This window comes from Peromyscus californicus, unplaced genomic scaffold (assembly GCF_007827085.1).
Source record: "Peromyscus californicus insignis strain IS unplaced genomic scaffold, ASM782708v3 Scaffold_15__1_contigs__length_86483966, whole genome shotgun sequence".
NCBI lineage: Eukaryota > Metazoa > Chordata > Mammalia > Rodentia > Cricetidae > Peromyscus > Peromyscus californicus.
Window position 1 is genome coordinate 1,150,709 of NW_026294447.1, and position 21,156 is coordinate 1,171,864.

Here is a 21,156-nt window from a genome sequence, read left to right on the forward strand (position 1 = left end):
TTCAAGTAGGGACTCACATCAGCATAAAAGAAAGCAGAGATTATTGTTCTCATGACATTTCCTTATGAATCTTAATAGACAAACTACTTCAGTCAACCAAAATGACTAGAGAAATACTAATGTAAAGACTTGTAATGAGCATAGAATTGAGTTTAAACAAGGACTGTAAAGTATAGGAAATAACAATTTGATGGTTTGGCAAAAAAAAAAAAATAGAATGTAACTGTGAAAAATGTGATAAAATCATATGCAGTATTTAGGTACGTTCAGTAGTCATTCTTTTATCATGTATTGCTTTCTTTAAATAGATACTACTTTTTGTGTGTTGTGCAATCAAACAAGTGAATTATCTTATTTTACTCTAATTGTATTATCTGCTGTGTCCTTAAGAGCCACAACTCTTAATGTCTAAGATATAAGATGGAAGATAGAGTTTAAACACCCTGTACTTTTGATCCTGAATTGGAAGTTTCAGTATGAAGTTGAGATGTTTTAATTTTAAAATATCATAAGCCTTATAAATGTAGGTATGTATATGCATAATTTTAATCAGAATGCTTTATTTCTATTCTCAAATAAGTCAAGTGAATATTTATCCTATATTTTAGTTCTGACATTTGCTACCTATGTCTATGGAGAAAGTCCAGCAATGAGCAAGCCTAGTTTCCAAAATGATCTTGAAATACTGTTTCCTCTTCAAAGAAACTAAGGCTTCTTTGAGAAATCTTTGATTCAGGTTGGAGAAAGAAAATATATAAAGTGATCTTGAAAAATTTTATACCAGACACCATAACTACCAGGTCCATGACAAAGGAGCTTCATAGCCAATTCAGAAATGTTTTTTGGTGACCAGTTATTTCATTTTAGTGCCAAAGCCATAGATCATGAAAGTGAGAAATCTCTTAGTTTTAGGCAGAGTGATATAGTTGCTTGCACTTAGGTGTTTCAACTAGGTCAAATTGTTCCATTTGGGCATCAATAAGGATTAAAGTTACAGTGAATTGACAACCCCTCTTGATGCTTAATACCTATTTTCATAATGGAAAAAACAACCTCAGAAAATTAACAACCCCCACCCCCATCTTGCACTGACTGTCATTAGTGGACGTTAATCCTGCCTTTGGATTGAAAGAAGAGAATGTACTGCTTTTCCAGAGGACCTGAGTTCGATGTCCCTCCACTACACATATACTGTAGCTCCAGCTCTAGGTTGATCCAGTGCCTCTGGCCTCTTCATGCCCCTGTACTTATGTATACATACCTACAGGCAGGCACACATACACTAAAAATAATAAAATCTTAAAAAAGAAACACTGCCTTTTGAAACTGATAACCAAAGCAAGATGAAATATTCTTATTTCTAGGCACCTGACCCTATCAAATAATAGAGGAGATAGAAATTTTATGTGCCAACAAATAAAGATAAAACAGTAGAATTGGAGTGTTTTTGTAATCTCTTAGATTTTAATGGATTTTGATACTTAATATCAGAAAGAGACAATCATACCTGCTGTATGGATATACTATCACCTAATGATCTTGCCTAAGTACTTTAAAGAGATTTATTTGTGCATGTGTGTGCGCATGTGTGTGCTCACACATGGAGGTCAGAGGAGAACATCAGATGTCGTCCTATTAATTTCTGCCTGTTATGTGGGTGCTGGAATCTGAACGCTGTCCTCGTGATTGTGCAGTAGGTGCTCTTTACTGCTGAGCCATCTTCAGACCTTTGCCAACAATACAGAATCTGGATCTGATGAAGTCGCCTACATCCACCTTTTTTTATAGGAAATATAGAAGGCAGAAGAACTTGTTAAAGTACACTATGATGATGTTGTCATCACACTGCAGTTTTGGGATGCCTTGTTGATAGTTGATCTAATGTGTTTCACAGATTCCCAGAGAAAAGTTGAGGAAATCTGTCGACTAGAAAGGACATAAAATCTGTAACTTGCGTATGCATATGTATGTGTGTATGTACACACACAAACACGAGAAAGAGAGAGAGAGAGGGAGGGAGGGAGGGAGAGAGAGAGAGTTATTTCTGTAACAAATCCATGGATAAAGGTAGGGACGTTATTACCATAAAAGAGAATTGTGGTTAGCAGGTGTGGTGACGCACCCCTTTAATCCCAGCACTCAGGAGGCAGAGGCAGGTGGATCTCTGTGAGTTTGAGGACAGCCTGTTTACAGAGTGGGTTCCAGAACCGCCAGGGTTGCTACACAAAGAAACTCTGTTTCGAAAAACAAGCAAGAACCAACAAGAACAGTGTTTTCTTTCAGATGGAGCAAGAGATGAATGTGGCAGTGTGTGTGATGGCCAATATTCTTTCTTCTGTGTAGTGGTTCTAAGTATAGTTAGTTATAAATCTGTGAATGTGGCTTACAACGTTTTATGATTAGTGAAAGTAAAATAAAAGGAAATTGATTATAGGAGAGAGTTGTGTGTTGAGAAATGGTGAGACTTGATGGCTTTTAGATTAGCTAAGACTTGTTGATTGAGGATTTTATTAATGCTATTCTTAGAAAATTTAACTAGTCTTTAAGTGGAGAGGCACCAAAGTTTATTAAAAAGGGGGCTTGAGTGTTGAAAACTGTAAGAAGATAAATCTTTGAAGGTGGATTTCATTGAGAGACCATTGTGTGAAATTGGAACTGATGAGGATTGACTTGAGGCAATCCTTGCAGGAATGGAGTTAAGATTGTTATGTAGCAGCTTGTTATGTAGTAGGCAGTGAATAAGATTGTTAAGAGTAAAGCACTAGAAATGAACTTGAAATTATTGTTTGAAGGCATTCCTTTTATTGGGTACGACTGAATAATTTTGGATGGACAGGTTTAGGGGATCAAGAGTAAGACCTGATAGTTCACTCCATGATGTGTGTAGTCTCAGAATAGTTTCGAAAGGTTCTAAATTCCACATTGTTCATGGAAACAAACAGCTCTGCTGGGCTCCGTGCTGCCGTCCTAGGTGGTAGAGAGAATTGCTTCCTGGAATCCTAGTACTTGAAAGGTAGAGGGAGGCAGGGCTGGAAGAGTTGCATCCAGCCTGTGTTATGTAGTGAGTTCCAGGCCAGGTGGGCACTGCCACTATCTCCAAAAATAATAAGCAAGTTCAAACAAACAATAACAAAAACCACTTCTGTTCATCAAGGAACTAGTAATACTGGTTTTAATTCAGAGCATAATTTGGAGCATAGAGATATGAGGATGATTTTTCAGCATTGCTTCTTTTCATGTTTAAAATTTTTTTTTTTCCCTGAGCTGAGGACCGAACCCAGGGCCTTGCGCTTGCTAGGCAAGCACTCTACCACTGAGCTAAATCCCCAACCCTCATGTTTTGAATTTTAAATTGTGCTTATGATATATACTTAGAAAATAACATTTAATTAAAAGATGGAGAATTTAGCTGGCCGTCATGATGCATCCCTTAATCCCAGCACTCAGAATGCAGAGATTTGAATTTAAAGCCAACCTAGTCTACATAGTGAGTATCAGGCCAGCCAGAGCTACAAAGTGAGATCATGTTTCCAATAAATAAAATAAATATGCTAAGCATTTGGTTTTTTGATGGAAATTCTTATTTCTTATTCATCATGTGGTCACTATGAAAACCAGTTAAACAAACATGTTTTCTACTTGTGTGTCTTTGGCTGTGTCTGTTTGTAAACAATGTCTGTGTGTTTATGTGCTATAGGAGTGTTTGAGTGGGACTGGGGTGGCTGTAGTATGTACCGTGTTTGCCTATAAAAGAATATTTATACCTGGTCATTTAGTGATGTTTTTCCGGAGCTCTTAATTCTTTTGTGTGTGTTTGTGTGTGTGTGTGTGTGTGTGTGTGTGTGTGTGTGTGTGTGTGCAGGAATGTGTACATGTATGTATGTGAACATGAGGCCAGAGGTATCTGGTGTTTTCCTTGATCCCTGTCCCCTTATTTTTTTTGAGACAGGGTCTTACTGAACCTGGAGCTTACTCCTTTAGCAAGAGCCAGCAACTCCGAGGAATTCTGTCTCCACTTGCACAGTGCAGGGGGGTTGGTGGTTACAGATGTATGCTGAACCTGGGTTTTTATGAGTTGATGGTGATAGGGGATCCAAATTCAGGCCTTCAAGCTTGTGCAGCAAGCACCTAACTACTGTGTTAATCTTTCCTATCCCTTGGAGTTTTAATTTTTAAAAATTTTTTTTGTGGATTTCACATCATCTATCTCGATCTAACTCATCTCCCCGTCCCTTCTCACCCGCCCTCTGCCCTTGCAACCTCCCCCACAAGATAAAACAAAATAAAATTTAAAAGAAAAGGAAAAGAAAAGAAAAATCTCCTACATGCACATTCTTTGGGCTGGCTTACTTGTATCCTTGTCAACAGGCTGCCCAGGTAAGTGCAGGGTCAGCTCTCCCTAGTGCTGCAGCTGGTGAGGGACTGCCCAGGTGAGTGCAGGGCCGGCTCTCCCACCTGCTGCAGGGGGTGGTGTCCAGCAGAAAGGTGGGGAGAGTATCTTTCTCTCACCCACACCACCACATGGCAGACAGGGGTGGGGGGTGGGGGGGGCGTGGGCAGAAGGAGTTCTCCCATTCTCATGCCCAGCTTGCCTGCACCCCCACCAACAGGGTCAGCTCTGTTGTGCTGCCCAGGCGAGGTGCGGGACTCCCTCTCTTGGGTGCTGAAGCTGTGAGGGGCAAGGCCAGTTCTCCCTCTTCTTGCAACCAGTGAGGGGTGGGGCCAACTCTGTGCAGCCCTATCCTCTTGGTCTTAGGTAGTAACCGGAGCCACAGACATGAACACAGACCACAGGTGTGGCCAGGTCGTGGGCATACATGGCCCTTGCAATAGCCCAGGCCTGGACATCACCTTGGCCCTTGGTGGTAAGCAGGCCACCCACCTCAGTCCACTCCTCACCACCTTCACCTTTTCAAATCTGCCTCTCTCTACAGGACATGAGCCTTCTGTCTTTCTCTTTTTGCTTGTCTATTTGCTTGTCATAACAGCCTGATGAGTGAGTGGGCTTGTGAATCTTTGTCTCCCGTTCAGTCTTCATGGTGCTGGGCAAGCTCCTGTTTTCTCCTCCTGACCTCGGGCAAAGAGCCCCTGGCCGGCATTGAGTTTTTAATTCTTACTGCTACCTTTTAGGGTTTTCCTCAGTAAAAAATTCTTGCTTTTCAAGTAGCCTTGGGCTTATTCAAAGATGGTAGTGATGAGCAGCATACATCACCTGTGTTTCATTATCACCGTGGAGGCTAGAAATGAGATGACCTCATTCTTCTCTTTCAATGGTTCTGCACCCAGTTTCTGCATCAGAGCATGCACACGTTTGAATCTTTTTTTTTTTTTTTTGAACCTCGGTTGCATTTGGGAAAGAAAAAGAGCTAGGAAGTGACATAAAAGTAAGTAATAGTTTTTTGAGTTTTGTTTTACTAATTTTCTTTTCTGTTATTTATTGATAAGATCTATTAGGAAAACTCAAGCAGATATGTGTAGCTAGAGTTTTCCTGCCTGGCCCACAGTCAGGACAAATCTCTCTCACCTGCCAGTCCCACAGCCGCTCCGACCTGACCAAGTAAACACAGAGACTTATATTGTTTACAAACTGTATGGCCGTGGCAGGCTTCTTGCTAACTGTTCTTACAGCTTAAATTAATCCATTTCTATAAATCTATACCTTGCCACATGGCTCGTGGCTTACCGGCATCTTCACATGCTGTTTGTCATCGTGGCGGCTGGCAGTGTCTCTCTGACTCAGCCTTCCACTTCCCAGCTTTATTCTCCTCCTTGTCCCGCCTATACTTCCTGCCTAGCCACTGGCCAATCAGTGATTTATTTATTGACCAATCAGCAACACACTTGACATACAGACCATCCCACAGCAGATATGCATAATTTATCCTTTAAGGACTAGTGAAGTTGAGAAAAAAACTAGACATTGAGAAAAGAGAAACTAGAGTGGAGGCCACAGTGGGCAGCCAAGCACAGAAGTTGGCTGCACATTCCCATTAACTGGGCCTTTAAGCAAGCAGAACTGATGTGTAGTCATCACTCATTCAGATTCTGATTTAGTTGTATAGAAATACAGTCTTAGCATTGGAGCTTTTTGAACCTTTCCATTTGAAGTAATGTGAAGTCAAACAGCAATCAGCCTAGAACAGGGTTGAAAAGAATCTTTGACTCCATAGTATCTCAATTTCAAATTTGCTCTATTTGGGATAAGTTGAAGTTTTTTGTAAAGGTTAAATATGGGATTGTGGATGTTCTTGTTAAAGATATGTGGTTGTTTAGGGTGTCTACTGGGGAACAAAAAGGATAAACAATTTTTTTTTTCACATCTGAAGAATTGGAAAGCTTCACAGATGAACTGACCGTAATCACAATGAAACTTCATGGAGCTACTGTACTTTCTTAATACTGTATCACTTGAACAGGTTGCCTGTGATTTGCTTCGGAGAATAATTCGCATCTTATATCTCAGTAAGAGACTCCAGGGACAACTGCAAGGAGGAAGTAGAGAGATAACCAAAGCTGCTCAGAGTCTCAATGAACTTGGTAAGTCCTTTCATGATTAAAAATTGGTAGAAGTTTGACAGTTTTAACTCAGTTGATTTGTTGACATTTGTTATCACTATTAACAAATATTACTAAAAATTTTTAAAATGGCTGTATATAGCAATGTTTCTCTCCAGAAAGGGTGAATAAAACTAGACTTCTTGAAAATGTTGTTTACTTTAAAAATGATCATATAATAAAACTGGCTTTTTTTTCATGAACTGTTGTGTACACTTTAACATGTAAATATTTGAGTAACTGCAATCACAGTCATGATACAAAACACTTTTATTACTCTTGAAAATATGCGCATCATTGCTTGGTGATCAGAACTGTCCTTGTCCTCTAACCTGACTGCCATCATAATTTTTCTATCATTACAGTTTTGTCTATTAATAATGACACATAAATGGAATCATAAAGTCCATACCTTTTTGAGGCTGGCTTCTCGTACCTAGCTTTTAATACCTTTGAGATTTATTCAAATTGGTAGGAATACTAGCAGTTTGTTAGAATACATTCTGTGCTGTCATGGGGCTTGTCCTTTGAGTCACTGGTTGAAGGAGAATTCGAGTTTTTTCTAGCTTTTGGTGATTATGATAGAGTGGGTGTAAACACTTGTGTGTAGGTTTTGTTGTAGTTTCTATGGAGTAAATATCCAGGAGAAATGCTGTTTATTTAGGTGATAAATCCCATGTTTTGTGGTGTCTAGATGTCTTTATTCATTCTTTTCTTAGATATTTGAAATAGGCCCTTGACATTCAAGGTTTAGAGTTGATGGTTTTGCTGGCTAAAAAGCTTCAAGTTCCATAATTTTTTCAGGAGAAAGTTTGAATAACTAGTGAGTACACATAGAAAATGCCAACACCTGGGTTTTGATGAGACTTTGTGGGTTTCTTGTTTTCATTGGGTACACAGTAATTTTTTTAGAAGTGAAAATATTTGGTGATATTTATTCTTTTATAGATTTAGAAGGCCTTTGATTATATGTCTTATATGTCTTTTTTTTTTTTTTGAGACAGAGTTTCTCTGTGAAACATTCTTGGTTGTCCTGGAACTTCCTTTGTAGACCAGGCTGGCCTCGAACTCAGAGAGATCCGCCTGCCTCTGCCTCCTAGGTGCTGGGATTAAAGGTGTGCAATACCACCACCCAGCCGATTATATATGTCTTAAACATTGCTGGTTTGCTTACTCTTGAAGGCATGATTATGCCAGAGTAACACTAGAAAAATGTATTTGACATGTTCCTTTGAGTTTTTCCATTTTTGATATTTCTGTTGTAAAGTCTTGCTCTGTTGCAGTAGTTCTCAGCTTGTAGATCGTGACCCTGGTGGGGTCACGTGTCAGATATCCTGCATATTAGATGTTTACATTACAATTTATAACATAAAAATTACAGTTATTAAGTAGCAACGAAATAATTTTATGGTTAAGGGTTACCACAACATGAGGAAGTATTAAGGGGTCACAACATTAGGAAGGCTGAGAATCACTGCTCTGATGTTTATATTTTTGCTGGTCAAAGAAATACAGTAATTTTCACAAATCATGCTTCAACATTTCAATTGTGTGATGCTTAAGTATAGACATTGGTTAGACTCGTCTTGGCAATATGCTATTTAGTATGCTGGACTATATTAAAAGTTACTAAGCAATGAGTAATATGTGAGTGTTTATTTCTTTCTTTTTTAAAGGTATATATATTTTTATTTTAAAATTTATTCTCGCTGGGCAGTGGTGGCGCACGCCTTTAATCCCAGCGCTTGGGAGGCAGAGGCAGGCGGATCTTTGTGAGTTCGAGGCCAGCTTGGTCTACAGAGTGAGATCCAGGAAAGGTGCAAAGCTACACAGAGAAACCCTGTCTCGAAAAACCAAAAAAAAAAAAGAAAATTATTCTCATGTATGTTACTTTCTTGATTTTTTTTTAATTTGGAAGGTTATAATTATACATCTGTGCCTATACATATACATATACCTGTGTGTAACTAATAATCAAAGAAATAAGTGGCTATCAACTTGAGAGTGGGGGAAGCATGAGAGGAGTTGGAGGGAGGGCAGGTCTCGGGGGAGGAAAGAAAGGGAAAGTGATGCAATTCTATTTTAATTAAAAATTTAAAAATAGTACATTGTATATTTGTGTAATGCTTTTAAATTTGTTAACTTATCATTTGTGCTGTTTTTCTTTTAATTTTTTTTCAACTTTTGATTTTATTCTTTACCGTTGTTCTTAGTCCTTCCTACCTCCCTACTCACCCAAGTTCATATTCTTTCTCTCTTTCAAAGAGTGAAAATTAAAAACAACAACAACAAAATCCAGTAAGAAAAAAAAAGGCCAAAATGAAATAAGGAGAACAAAAAATAAGCATGGAGTCTTTTGTGTTTACCAGTTACTCCTGGGCGTGGGGTCTGCCCTGTAGTGTGGTTGATATACCCAGTGACAAGCCATTGGCAAAACTAATTTTTCTTTTTCTAGTAGTTATCAATTGCAAGTCTCTTCTAGTTTAGGGGAAGAACTTTATGTTCTCTTCTATGTCTCAGTTCTGGGATTTTGTCTGGTTTGGACATGTATAGGTCTTATTATAGTCTCTGTGAGTTCTGTGTATATCAATCCTTTCCTTGGAATCTTCTACTACCTCTGGCTTTCACTAAAGAAATGACACAATAAATATATATTTTGTCAGATAATGCTATATGGTACAGCAGGGTAAGAGGCTAGAGACTACAGTGGGATTAGTGATGATTTAGACAAGTGTCAGGGGACAGAGCAGATCTCAGGCACTGTCCTGACCTAACAGTAGAGTAAAAGCTTCGTGTGATGTGACAAGGCTTCCTTCAAGAGAGCCCAGCTATGAGACCATGGTGGCACTCTATCAACAGCCCTCGCTGCTTTTAAATTGCTCAGTGGAAGTTACTCTTTCCTGGGAAACACTGGTTTTGAATTTGTTTTTGTTTACCATGTTTTTCTTTTCCCAAACTATTACTTGCTTTCTTCCTTTTATTGAAAATAGTTTTTTTTTTCTCACATAATATGTCTTGATTATGTAAGATTTCTCATTTCTTTGCTCCTCCTACTTCCTCACTACCTCCCATCTTATCTGGATACCTCCCTCCACCTTGCTTCTGTCTCTCATTAGCAAATAAACAGGATTCTAAGGGATAATGATAAAATAAAAAGAAATAAAACATAAACTAACATCAGAATAGGACAAAACAAACGGAGGGAAAGGAATCCTATAAAAACACTAAACTGGAAGCCGTAATATCTACACAAAGGACCTGATCTTAGTTAGGGTTTCCATTGCTGTGAAGAGACACCATGACCTTGGCAACTCTTATAAAGGAAAATATTTAATTGGGCTGGCTGACAGTGACAGAGGTATAGTCCATTATCATCGTAGTGAAAAGCATGGTGGCATGCAGACAGACATGGTGCTGGAGTTCTGTGTCTTGACCCATAGGCAGTAGGAAGTGGACAGTCTCACTGGGTGTGGCTTGAGCTTATATGAGACCTCAAAGCCAACCTCCACAGTGAGACACTTCCTCCAACAAGGCCACACTCACTCCAGCAAGGCCATACGTCCTAATACTGCTACTCCCTATGGGCCAAGCATTCAAACACATGAGTCTGTGGGGGCCATAACTATTCAAACCACTACAGGACCTATAAGGTAAAAAGAGAGAGAGAAAAATATATAAATTAAATAAAAAAAGATAAAAATAAATAATAATAATAGTAATAAAACTGACAAGACATTATGAGACAAGGAACTTCCAAAGATGTCATTGTGTCCATTTTCTATTAGCCATATACTGCTAGGCATGCAGCCTGCCCTCAAGAGTAGTTTGTTTCCCCTTGGAGAAAACTAAATTTTCATTTTCATTTGCAAATGGTGTGGGGGAATCCTCCCCCACTTTTTCCCCAGGATACTCTTGAGGAGAGAGGAATAAGAGATATTAGGTAGAAAGATAGAGGGGAGAGAAACAGATAGAAACAAAGGATAGCCTGGGGAGGGCCTTGGTCAATATCTGGTGGCTCCTTCTGTCTCTTCTAAAGGGCTATTTATAGAAATGCCAAGGGGTGGAGCAAAGGACCTCCCCCTAGCTCAGCCAAGTCTAGACCCTTCCAATCACCTAGTGACCATGCACATGGTCAAGCAATCTTCTAAATGCAGCCCTGCTGGGTAAAGCAAGCTCATATCTCACTAGAAAACCTTTGTGAGCCGCCACAAAATGGTTATCAATTGGAGACAGCTTCTGGGTGAGGGATGGGGGCATGTGTCTGTTTCTCCTTTCAGCTCTAGGACTCCGTCTGGCACAGAACTGTGCAGGTCTTGTTCGTGCTGCTTCAGTTTCTGTGAGTTCATATGTGCTTTCATCCTTGTTTTCTTGGTGTCCTCCTTCCCTTTTGTCTCTTATACCCTTTCCTCTTCTGCAAGGTTTCTTGAGCCCTGAGGGGAGGCATTTGATGGAGATATTATATCCAGGGCTATGTTCCAGTGCCTGCCACTCTCTTCATTATGTCTGCCTGTGGGTCTCTGTGTTTATTCCCAATGTGTAGCAGGAGGAAGTGTCTCTGATAATGGCTGAGGAAGGCACTGAGTATTGTTTTCATAGTGTATTCTTACATATGGGTGTAAAAGTTCTAGTATCAGCTATGAGCTTCATTTAATAATTCTCATTCTTTAAGCAGCAAAATTTATCTGTAGTAGTAATTAACCATAGATAAAAAACTATTTCAAGGTTTAGTGTATGCATTTATCCTCAATACAGTCCAGTATATTTAAAATAGCAAATATTTTATTATGATTATTATATTCTAGAACCAATAGATGTAGTAATACACATAGAGTTGTATTCGTTCATTCTTTCTTTCTTTCTTTTTTTTCCAAGACAAGGTTTCTCTGTGTAGTTTTGGTGCCTGTCCTGGATCTCACTCTGTAGACCAGGCTGGCCTCGAACTCACAGAGATCCACCTGGCTCTGCCTCCCAAGTGCTGGGATTAAAGGCATGCGCCACCACTGCTCGGCTAGAGTTGTGTTCTTTAAACCTCTTCTCTAATGTAGTATTGGCTCTATCTTCAATATTTTTTAGTTTTTGAAAATAATGTATCTATGAACTGATTACTATAGCTTACAAAGGTATATTTATAGTTAGCTTTTAATTTTATTTTTATTTACTCTATTGTTGAGTATTTCCTACAAGTAGAATTTAAAGGAAGAAAATTTTTCCATTAATAACAAGCCAGACAATACTTTCGTGTGTACTCTGGTCTGTTTATGAAAATCAAGATTTGTAATTCATATACTTATCAAATGATTATTTCAGCGTAAATAAGCTTGTTAGGAACCCAATATAAATTTAGTGAATAGATACAGGTTTTGTGTTTGAGAAGTTCAATTCTGTCACTGTCTCTGTATTGGAATTATAAATCTGATGCTAACAATGCTGCTGATGTGGTTTCCAGGAGACAAACTTTTCTCCTGCTTTTCAAAACCTTTGGACTCATCTTTACTTCCCATTAAGCAGTAAGAAAAAACTTGTCATTTTATTCTTATAAAACGTAGGCCAATTTATTAATCCCTTCTATAAATATTTATTGAATGCCTGCCTACTGCACATGCCTTGTGCTATTTTAGACATTAACGATATGTCCCAAAACAAAACACAAAGTCTCCTTTCTTTTTATAGCTATATTCTAATGGGTTCTGAAGTTGCACATATAGTGTTCCTGGAAAACTCTGACTCCAGAGTCTGTGCTCTTAAACCACCAGTGCTTCTCCTTAAAGTCTTTGGCAGCATTTATTGATTTGCCAAAAAGATTGCTGTCATTGTTAGGTCTCTAAATGTCTCCTTTTTTTAAAACCCATGAAAAAAAATTCACAATTTTATCCCACATTCTAAGATTACCTTGAATATAAACTAAATCTAAATGAAGACCTCTTAGGTGAAAATGAGAGAATGACTTTTGATTGAAATATGATTACCTCATATTTCAAATCAGATATAAAATATTAATATGCATTATTTATGATGTACAGCAGATGCATTTTGTGATTGTGGCAGTTAATGACTTAATGGTCTATATTAAAGCTTTGGTAAGTTATTTTAAGATCATTTAAAAAAGTATAATTAGCTGGGCATGGTGGTGCACACCTTTAATCTCAGCACTTGGGAGGCAGCCGGAGGGTCTCTGTGAGTTCAGCACCAGCCTGGGCTGCATAGTTAGTTCCAGGCCAGGACTACATAGAACCTGTCTCAAATATATATGTATATATACAAATATACACACACATATATAAAATTAGTAGTAAATTATAAGGAAGCAGTTAGGTAAGTAGAACATAGAACTCCATTAATTTGTAATGTTGACTCTCTGTTTTCCGAGTTTTGCATTTTCATTCCCATCTAATTGTGTCCTAATCTCATATATCATGAGGGAATGTTCTTTAAGCCAAAAATATTTTTTGTAAGCCTTTTGTTACATATTTATTTTGGAAGAAGGGATAATTATAACAGTTTCATCTAATAATGTTCTTGTTATAACTGTGATACTTTCTTAAGCTGTTAAAAATACTTTTATGATCAAGTGAAACTGATTCATGCACAGGTGAAAACATGCTTTTATAAATTTTTTATATAGTAGATGGTCACTCAGTGAGCACTGAATTAATGAGTGGTATTTTTTTTTTAATGTCTGTCAGATTTAGGTGCTGCAAACTTAGTTTTATTTTAAGCTCACTGCAGTTATATATTGAAGCAAAGGTGGTAGATACACTGTGAGACTATTTATAGTATTACCTTTATTGGTCTGAGGTGGTACATTTTTTTAACATGTCACAAAAAACTTTGGTATGGGTAAGTCATTCTGCAGTTTTACATTGGTGTTTTGACATAGATAAATTTAACAAAGGACAAATATGCTTGATTTAGATTTCTATGTTTCTAAATTACTTTTGGAACTAGGGTTCAGCTACCATCAGGTGGAGGTGATGCTATTCTCAAATCCAAATGATCTGAAAGTCTTACTATGGGTTTGCTGTGGTATAGGCAGCATAGTAAAGTAGCACACACTCAAATAAAACTCTTTTTTAAGTAACATCACTTAAAATCCTATTGAATTTGTTTTATCTTTTATTGTGGTGTTTTGTTGTGGAATTCAGAATGGCATACAGAAAATAACAAGCAGCTCACTTATTGTGCACATTAGTCTACTGTTTTCCTTCCATTTCACATTTACAACAGCCCTTTTATGTTTTATTAATATGACTGATTAATAATGCTATGGAAGCTGTATACTTTTATCTATTATCACCCCTTGCGGGAACACTTATAGTTGAAAGGAAGTTATTTAGTAAATGTTTCTTCAAAGTAATTAGGGAAGATTTTCATTTCTTGCTTCTTTGTATGTGTGTTTTCTTGTTTGGATGCTGAAGCCACTACTCATTTCCATTGTAGCATGTAAAATTCATAATGTTAAACAAATATTGTTATTAAAAACTTGTTAAAGTATGACTTGAATGTGTAGAAGCAGACCCATAATTATGGGTTATTTGCTGTTTATTCCTTTTAAATGACATCAGCTTGTTAATGAAATGCAGCTTGAGTCTCTGTAATATTGTACAGGTGTGTAGGTGCAGCCTTGAGTCTCTATAATATTGTACAGGTGTGTAGGTGCAGCCTTGAGTCTCTATAACATTGTACAGGTGTGTAGGTGCAGCCTTGAGTCTCTATAATAGTGTACAGGTGTGTAGGTGCAGCTTTGAGTCTCTATAATATTGTACAGGTGTGTAGGTGCAGTCTTGAGTCTCTATAACATTGTACAGGTGTGTAGGTGCAGCCTTGAGTCTCTATAATAGTGTACAGATGTGTAGGTGCAGCCTTGAGTCTTTATAATATTGTACAGGTGTGTAGGTGCAGCCTTGAGTCTCTATAATATTGTATAGGTGTGTAGGTGCAGCCTTGAGTCTCTATAATATTGTACAGGTGTGTAGGTGCAGTCTTGAGTCTCTATAATAGTGTACAGGTGTGTAGGTGCAGCCTTGAGTCTCTATAGTAGTGTATAGGTGTGTAGGTGCAGCCTTGAGTCTCCATAATAGTATACAGGTGTGTAGGTGCAGCCTTGAGTCTCTATAATATTGTACAGGTGTGTAGGTGCAGCCTTGAGTCTCTATAATATTGTATAGGGGTGTAGGTGCAGCCTTGAGTCTCTGTAATATTGTACAGGTGTGTAGGTGCAGCCTTGATTCTCTATAATATTGTACAGGTGTGTAGGTGCAGCCTTGAGTCTCTATAATATTGTACTGGTGTGTAGATGTGTTGCTCTGCTTCTCATCACTCTTATGCTTCATTACTTTGTGAGTAGAACATACAGTTTGAAACAGTTTTTGTTTTTTTAATCACTCTTGGGTTTGTTGAAATGAAAATAACTTAGGATTAAGTTAGAAGGCTTTAATATCAATTTATGATTGCCATTATAGATATGGAAATTGTCAAGTTAGTGTCATGTGAACAACAGGTATGACTTTCTGAGAAATATTTAGTAAAATAGGATCCAGATTTATTCATTTGTTTTAATATGTGTGATAGGAACTTCAAATCCTTTTTGGTGAATGAAAGGGTTGTGTGTGTGGTTTTTTTTTTTTTTTTTTTTTTTTTATGATCACAGCTAGGATCCTATTCAGAGTTCAGGAGTGGCAATCCAGATTTTTTTCCGTATTGATTATGGTAAAATAAACACAAGTTCACTTTGGAAAATAATTCCTGAAAATTATTCGTGGCAAAACCAGTCACTGGAACCTGTTTTTTAAAGGATTGAACTAAGAAAAAAAAAAAAAAGGGGAAAAACAAAAAAACAAAAAACCTCAAGTTAGTTATCCACAGATACATCTTGTGGCTAATTTATTTTAGGACATGCATCAAGAAGGTATGATGCTCAGAATGAAATGGTCCAGAGTTCTGTCACTTACTTTACACAAGTTAAAGTATTGTAAAAGGTAATTGTACCAGGTTATTTTGTTTAGATCACCAACCAGCTCCCAAATCATAACACAGAGACTTTTTATTAGTCATGAATGCTCCACCCAGCTTAGGCTTGTTTCTTTCTAGCTCTTTTAACTTAAACTAACTTGTTTCTCTTTATCTACTTTCTGCCTTGTGGCTTTTTACTGTATTTTATTTTATATATCTTACTTTCACTGCTTGCCATGTCTGGCTGCCTGGCCTAGCTTCTGGCCCTGCGTATGTCCCTTGTTCTCTCTTCCTCCTCCTTCTCTTGTTCCCCTCTGAGCCTAGATTTCTCCCATTTATTCTTTCTACCTGCCAGCACCGCCTATCCTTTCTCTGCCTAGCTATTGGCTGTTCAGCTTTTTATTAGACCAATCAGGTGCCTTAGGCAGGCAATGTGAAAGAAATGCAACATACCTTTACATATTTAAGCACATATCCTTACATTGTTAAACAAATGCAGCATAAACAAAAGTAACAGACCTTTACACAGTTAAAGTTATATTCTGCAGTATAAACAAATGCAACACATCTTTGCCCAGTTAAAATAATATTCTGCAATAGGTAATAATTGAAAATCTGTGTCTAAATTTTATATACCCAAAGGCCTTGCCTACCAACACTATTGCATTGGGGATTAACATAAATTCATGTTATAGCAGTTGTCATGCTCTCTGGTTTAATTTCTGACTTCAGATGAGTAAAGTTCAATAAAAATAGTACCCTAGGCATCATAATGACCACCTCAAAGATGTTCATGCCCAAATTCATGGAAATACATTATTTTGAATGGCAAAAAGGATTTTGCAGTTATAGGTATGGGCTTTGAGACAAGGTTATTATAGGTTATTCTTGTGGTTTCACTGTCAGTCACTAACTTCTTTAAAAAAATGGAAGAGAAAGGCAAAAGACTCTATCAAATGCTGGATGCTGGCTGAAGACAGGAAATTGAAGCATGAAGAATATGTGATCTGCTGTTGTTGGTGTTGAAGGTAAAAGAAAGGGACTGAGAATCAAGTCAGATAGATGTGATTAGAAGTTGGCACCTGCTCTCAACTGATAGCCAGGAAAGAAATGGAACTTGCTAGTTGTCTCACAACCACAAGGAACTAAACTCTGTTACTACCTAAATGAGCAAGAAAATGGTTCTACTCTAGAGCCTTTGAAAAGCGAGCTCCAGTTTGTTAACTTTTGGGTTATAGCTCATTTTGTGGTGCTAGGGATCAAGCCAGGGCCTAATGGAAATAAGAATATATTTAATCAAGATTTCATTGCAGTGAGCAGTAAATTTTCCATTGAGTTTCCTTTTGAGGCTAGTAGTTCAACAATTGTATTTGTTTAGTACATACTCTGAAGAAATCTTGTGATTTGGATGAAGAGAATGTTAGCTGTTTAACTCTGGTCTCCTAATTTGCTTAATTGAAATTAGTTGGCTTTGCCTTGTTTATAAATTTAGGCTTTGTTTGAGAAACTATTCTAATTTTTATGTATTATAATTTTTTTTTTTTGAGACAGGGTTTTTCTGTGTAGTTTTGGTGTCTGTCCTGGATCTCGCTCTGTAGACCAGACTGGCCTTCAACTTATGTGTATAGGTGTTTTGCCTTCATGTATGTCTATGTACCACATGTGTACAATGCTCATGGAGGCCAGAAGAGGGTGTGGATCTCCTGGAACTGTAATTGCAGATGGCTGTTATCATTTGTGTGCTGGGAATTGAACCTACATCTTCTGGAAGAGCAGCCAGTGCTTTTAACCACTGAGCCATCTGTCCAGCTTCCCGCTCCCCAATCTATTCTAAAAGAAGTTTGAAGATTTGTAAGTCTTGAGGATTGGTGAGAAGGCCCAGTCAGTAAAGTGTTTGTCACACAAGCATGAGTGTCTGAATTTAGATCCCCAGCTCCCATGTCAAAAGGTGGGCATGGCAGCATGTGCCTGTGATTCCAGTGCTAGGGGGCCAGAGATAAGAGCATCCCTGGAGCATTGCTGGTCAGCTGTTCTAGTAATTAGTAAGTTCCAGGTTTATCGAGAGGTCTTGCCACAAAAACTAAGGTGGATGGAGAGTGCTTGTAGAATGTACTTACACTCTCACTGTTCACTTCCAACTTCCACGGTCTCATGCATGTACTCCTGCACACATAGAAAAAGAGATGGGATTGGATATTGTTTCTTAGTAGGTATATTAACTCATTGAGGCAGTCATAGGCTCTAAAGCTTTATTTGGGAACAGATTTGTATAACCAGTTTCAATTGAGTAGGAGAGTTAGTGTTTATTTGGGATTCCCCATATGGTAACCTAGATTCTCAAACTTGATCAGGCCTGAAAGTATACCCAGGGTGATCTCTTCTTTGAAAAATAAAACAAGAAACACCCCAGTCTTTCATGTATATACTACATGTGGTAATTATGGGGTAGGGCATAGATAAAAGTCACTTTGCTGACATACTGTCTACTGACAAAGTTTGAGAATCATTAAGAATAGCCACCTAATTAATTGATGTACCAAAATTACTGCTTAGCACTAAGTAGTGAAATTAATGTTTTAAAGTGAGTTAAACTGTAGTAATGAAAAATAAAAGCCAAAAAGGATTGTTTAGAGAGATTTTCACTGAGAGTAAATGACTGAATAAATCTTATTGAATGTGTACTTGTAACCTAGTTATTTTAACATAATGGTCAGAACAACAGAGTGTTCAGAAATTCTTCTTTCATCAAAGTGATACATTGCTAACACTTTAGAGACTTGAGACTATCATAAAGTTATACCAGAAATGATTACAAACATTTCTGCTGTGAAATTTAGATTGAGACAGGAAGAGATGAGCTTTGGAACCATTTAGATTATGGTTTAAATTCCATTTTCTTCTGTCTTGATGGCTGGATTTGAAGAACTTCTTTCCCATTTCTAAAGAGTGTTGAGATTTTCTGAGACAGAATTTATAGACTGCTTTTGCCTTTGTCTGGTATATAAAAGGGCCCCCAAAGATTGCTTTTCTCTCATCCTTTTTTCTTTAGGACTGAAATTAAAAAAAAATTTTGTCACATTTTAACAGTCACCTTGGGCACATGTCATACTTTGTGGTTGTGTTCTACCTCTCTGCATTCAAATGTACATTTACCCAGTCGCCTAGAGGTTTATTCCAAAGGACTTTTTATACAATGCCAATGGGTGAGGCAAAAGACCTTTCCCTTTCAAGATCAAAGCACAATGTACAGCCAAGTGTAAAGCCTTCAAAACACCTGGTGACCACACCTGTGGCCAAATCATCCTGTTGTGCAGTCCTGCTGGGTAAAGCAAGCTCAGATTCTCTGACCTTGAGTAAGGTCTTACTAGGGAGCCCCTGTGGGCCCCTACAAGTCTTACTCCACAGATTTTCAAGTTAGAGATGGGTACCAAAGGATAATAACAAATACTTAAGAGGGCTGGGGAAATGACTCAGTGGTTAACAGCACTGGCTGGTCTTCCAGAGGACCTGGGCTCAATTCCCAGCAACCACATGGCAGCTCACAACTGTCTGTAACTCCAAGATCTGAAGCCCTCACACAGACATACATGCAGGCAAAACACCAATGCACACAAAATTAAAAAACACCACCAACAACAGCAAAAACTTAAGAAAATCGAAGTTCCCAATGTACCTATTGAGGGAAGAAGTCACAGTGAATTCCTTTTTATAATTTTTTTTTTTTTTTTTTTTTTTTTTTTTTTTTTTTGGTTTTTCGAGACAGGGTTTCTCTGTGTAGCTTTGCGCCTTTCCTGGGACTCACTTGGTAGTCCAGGCTGGCCTCGAACTCACAGAGATCCGCCTGGCTCTGCCTCCCGAGTGCTGGGATTAAAGGCGTGCGCCACCACCGCCCGGCTTCCTTTTTATAATTTATTCTTTGAAAAATGACTATGTCACATAATTGAATTGAAATGCCATTGTTAACTGTTTTTAAACAAATTCCACAATAATGTGATAAGTGTTGTGTTGATCCCAGGTGCCAAGTCCTGAGCTAGTTCTCATGAAACGTTCCGGCACCCTTTTGAAGTAATGCCACTTTAGAGATGGACAGAGTCTCTTGAGATGAGGCAGCAGTCTCATGATCACAGAACTAGAACAGGAGGGGTTGGATTTCTGAGGGCTGTGGAGATCGCTGAGTCAGTAAAGTGCTTGCCACACAAGTGTGAAGACCTGAGTTAGATTCCCCCCAAAAGCCAGAACTGATGGCTTGCGCATGTAATTCCACTGCTAGAGAGGCTGAGACAGGAGGGTCCCTAGGCTTGCTGGTCAGCCAGCCTGTGTTAATAGGTGTGTTCCAGGTCCCAGCAAGAGGCTTTATCTCAAAGAGCATAATAGATGTTTCCTGAGGAACAACACCCACGTCTGACCTATGGCCTTCATTTCATACAACATCTTCCCCAACCTGAAATATGTCTGGTCACTTATGTGTCATGTTGCAGATTTACTGTAGAATCCACAGGCTTTGAAGTTTTGTGTATGACTGAAATACTCTTTTCCTTTATGTTCATTCTTCTTCTAAAATAAGTAATTTAAAGCATACAATTGAAGTCTATAGGTATTCTCAAATATATATTTAAGGTGACAGTTTGAGCACCTTTATTCATTAAATATAGATGTTTTCCCCTTTACCAAAACTAAAACTGTTTTCCTAGAGTTTTACAACTTGTGCTCTCTGAGACCAAAGAGTATATGAATTTGTGAATTTTATAAATTTAGGTGCAGTAGATTTTCCAGTGAAAGTTACACTCTTTACCACTTACAAATCTTTAATGTTAAGATTGATACCCTTTTTCATGGATGCTACCTGCATTTTCTTCATTATTTTTTCCCCATAGAGCATTGCACTTTAAAAGGTATTTATTCGTGTGTGTGTGTGTGTGTGTGTGTGTGTGTGTGTGTGTGTGTGTGTGTGTGTGTGCGCGCGCGCGCGTATAGATAAGGAGTTCAGAGGACAACTTGTTGGAAGTCCTAGGTAATCAAACTCCGATTGTGAGGTTTGGTGGCAAATGTCTTTACCTAGTGATTCATCTTGCTGGCCGATATTTCATAAAACCTTTTAAATTATCAAATAATGATATGCTGTGAAAACTAGAAAATTGAGATATATGTTGATTTCTAAATGGATTTGTTATTGGTATTTTGGAGAGTTTAAGCCTCCTGTCTGTCTGTCTGCCTGCAGACTGCGGTGTTTGTCACACACACCGTCTTGGGCTTTGCATTGTGGACACACTTCCATGTTAGTTCACATGAGTGTGTGTCCTCATTTTAACTACTAGTGCTGCTACTTAAATTTGGTTTCTCTTTCCCAATTCAGATTGAAATTTGATTGCTTTTGTGGCAGTGCTGGGGATCGGGACTTTTAAGAGGATTAGCTACTTTAGAAGAATTAACACATGGGCATACGTCACTTACTGGGAACATGGTTTTTCACATAGGGGATATAATTCTTTTCCTTGTATTTTTATCATGTTGTGATGAAGTGTGAGACCATTTGCTGTTGGACTCCTAGGCTCTATAGTCATGAGAAACCAAGTTCTTTCCTTTATAAATTACCCAGTCTTAAATATTCTGTTATAGCAACAGAATATGGACTAACTTAACTAAGTGATATTT

General features: G+C 38.1%; 1 protein-coding gene across 1 annotated transcript in view; it reads left to right on the forward strand.

Moving 5' to 3' along the window:
• Positions 1–21,156, forward strand: part of Cog5 (component of oligomeric golgi complex 5) — a 328,259-nt gene that overhangs the window by 30,490 nt on the left and 276,613 nt on the right. Inside the window, exon 6 of the mRNA XM_052738280.1 lies at positions 6,417–6,537. Within this exon, the coding sequence (XP_052594240.1) occupies positions 6,417–6,537 (121 nt within the window). The remainder of the gene's footprint in view (positions 1–6,416; positions 6,538–21,156) is intronic.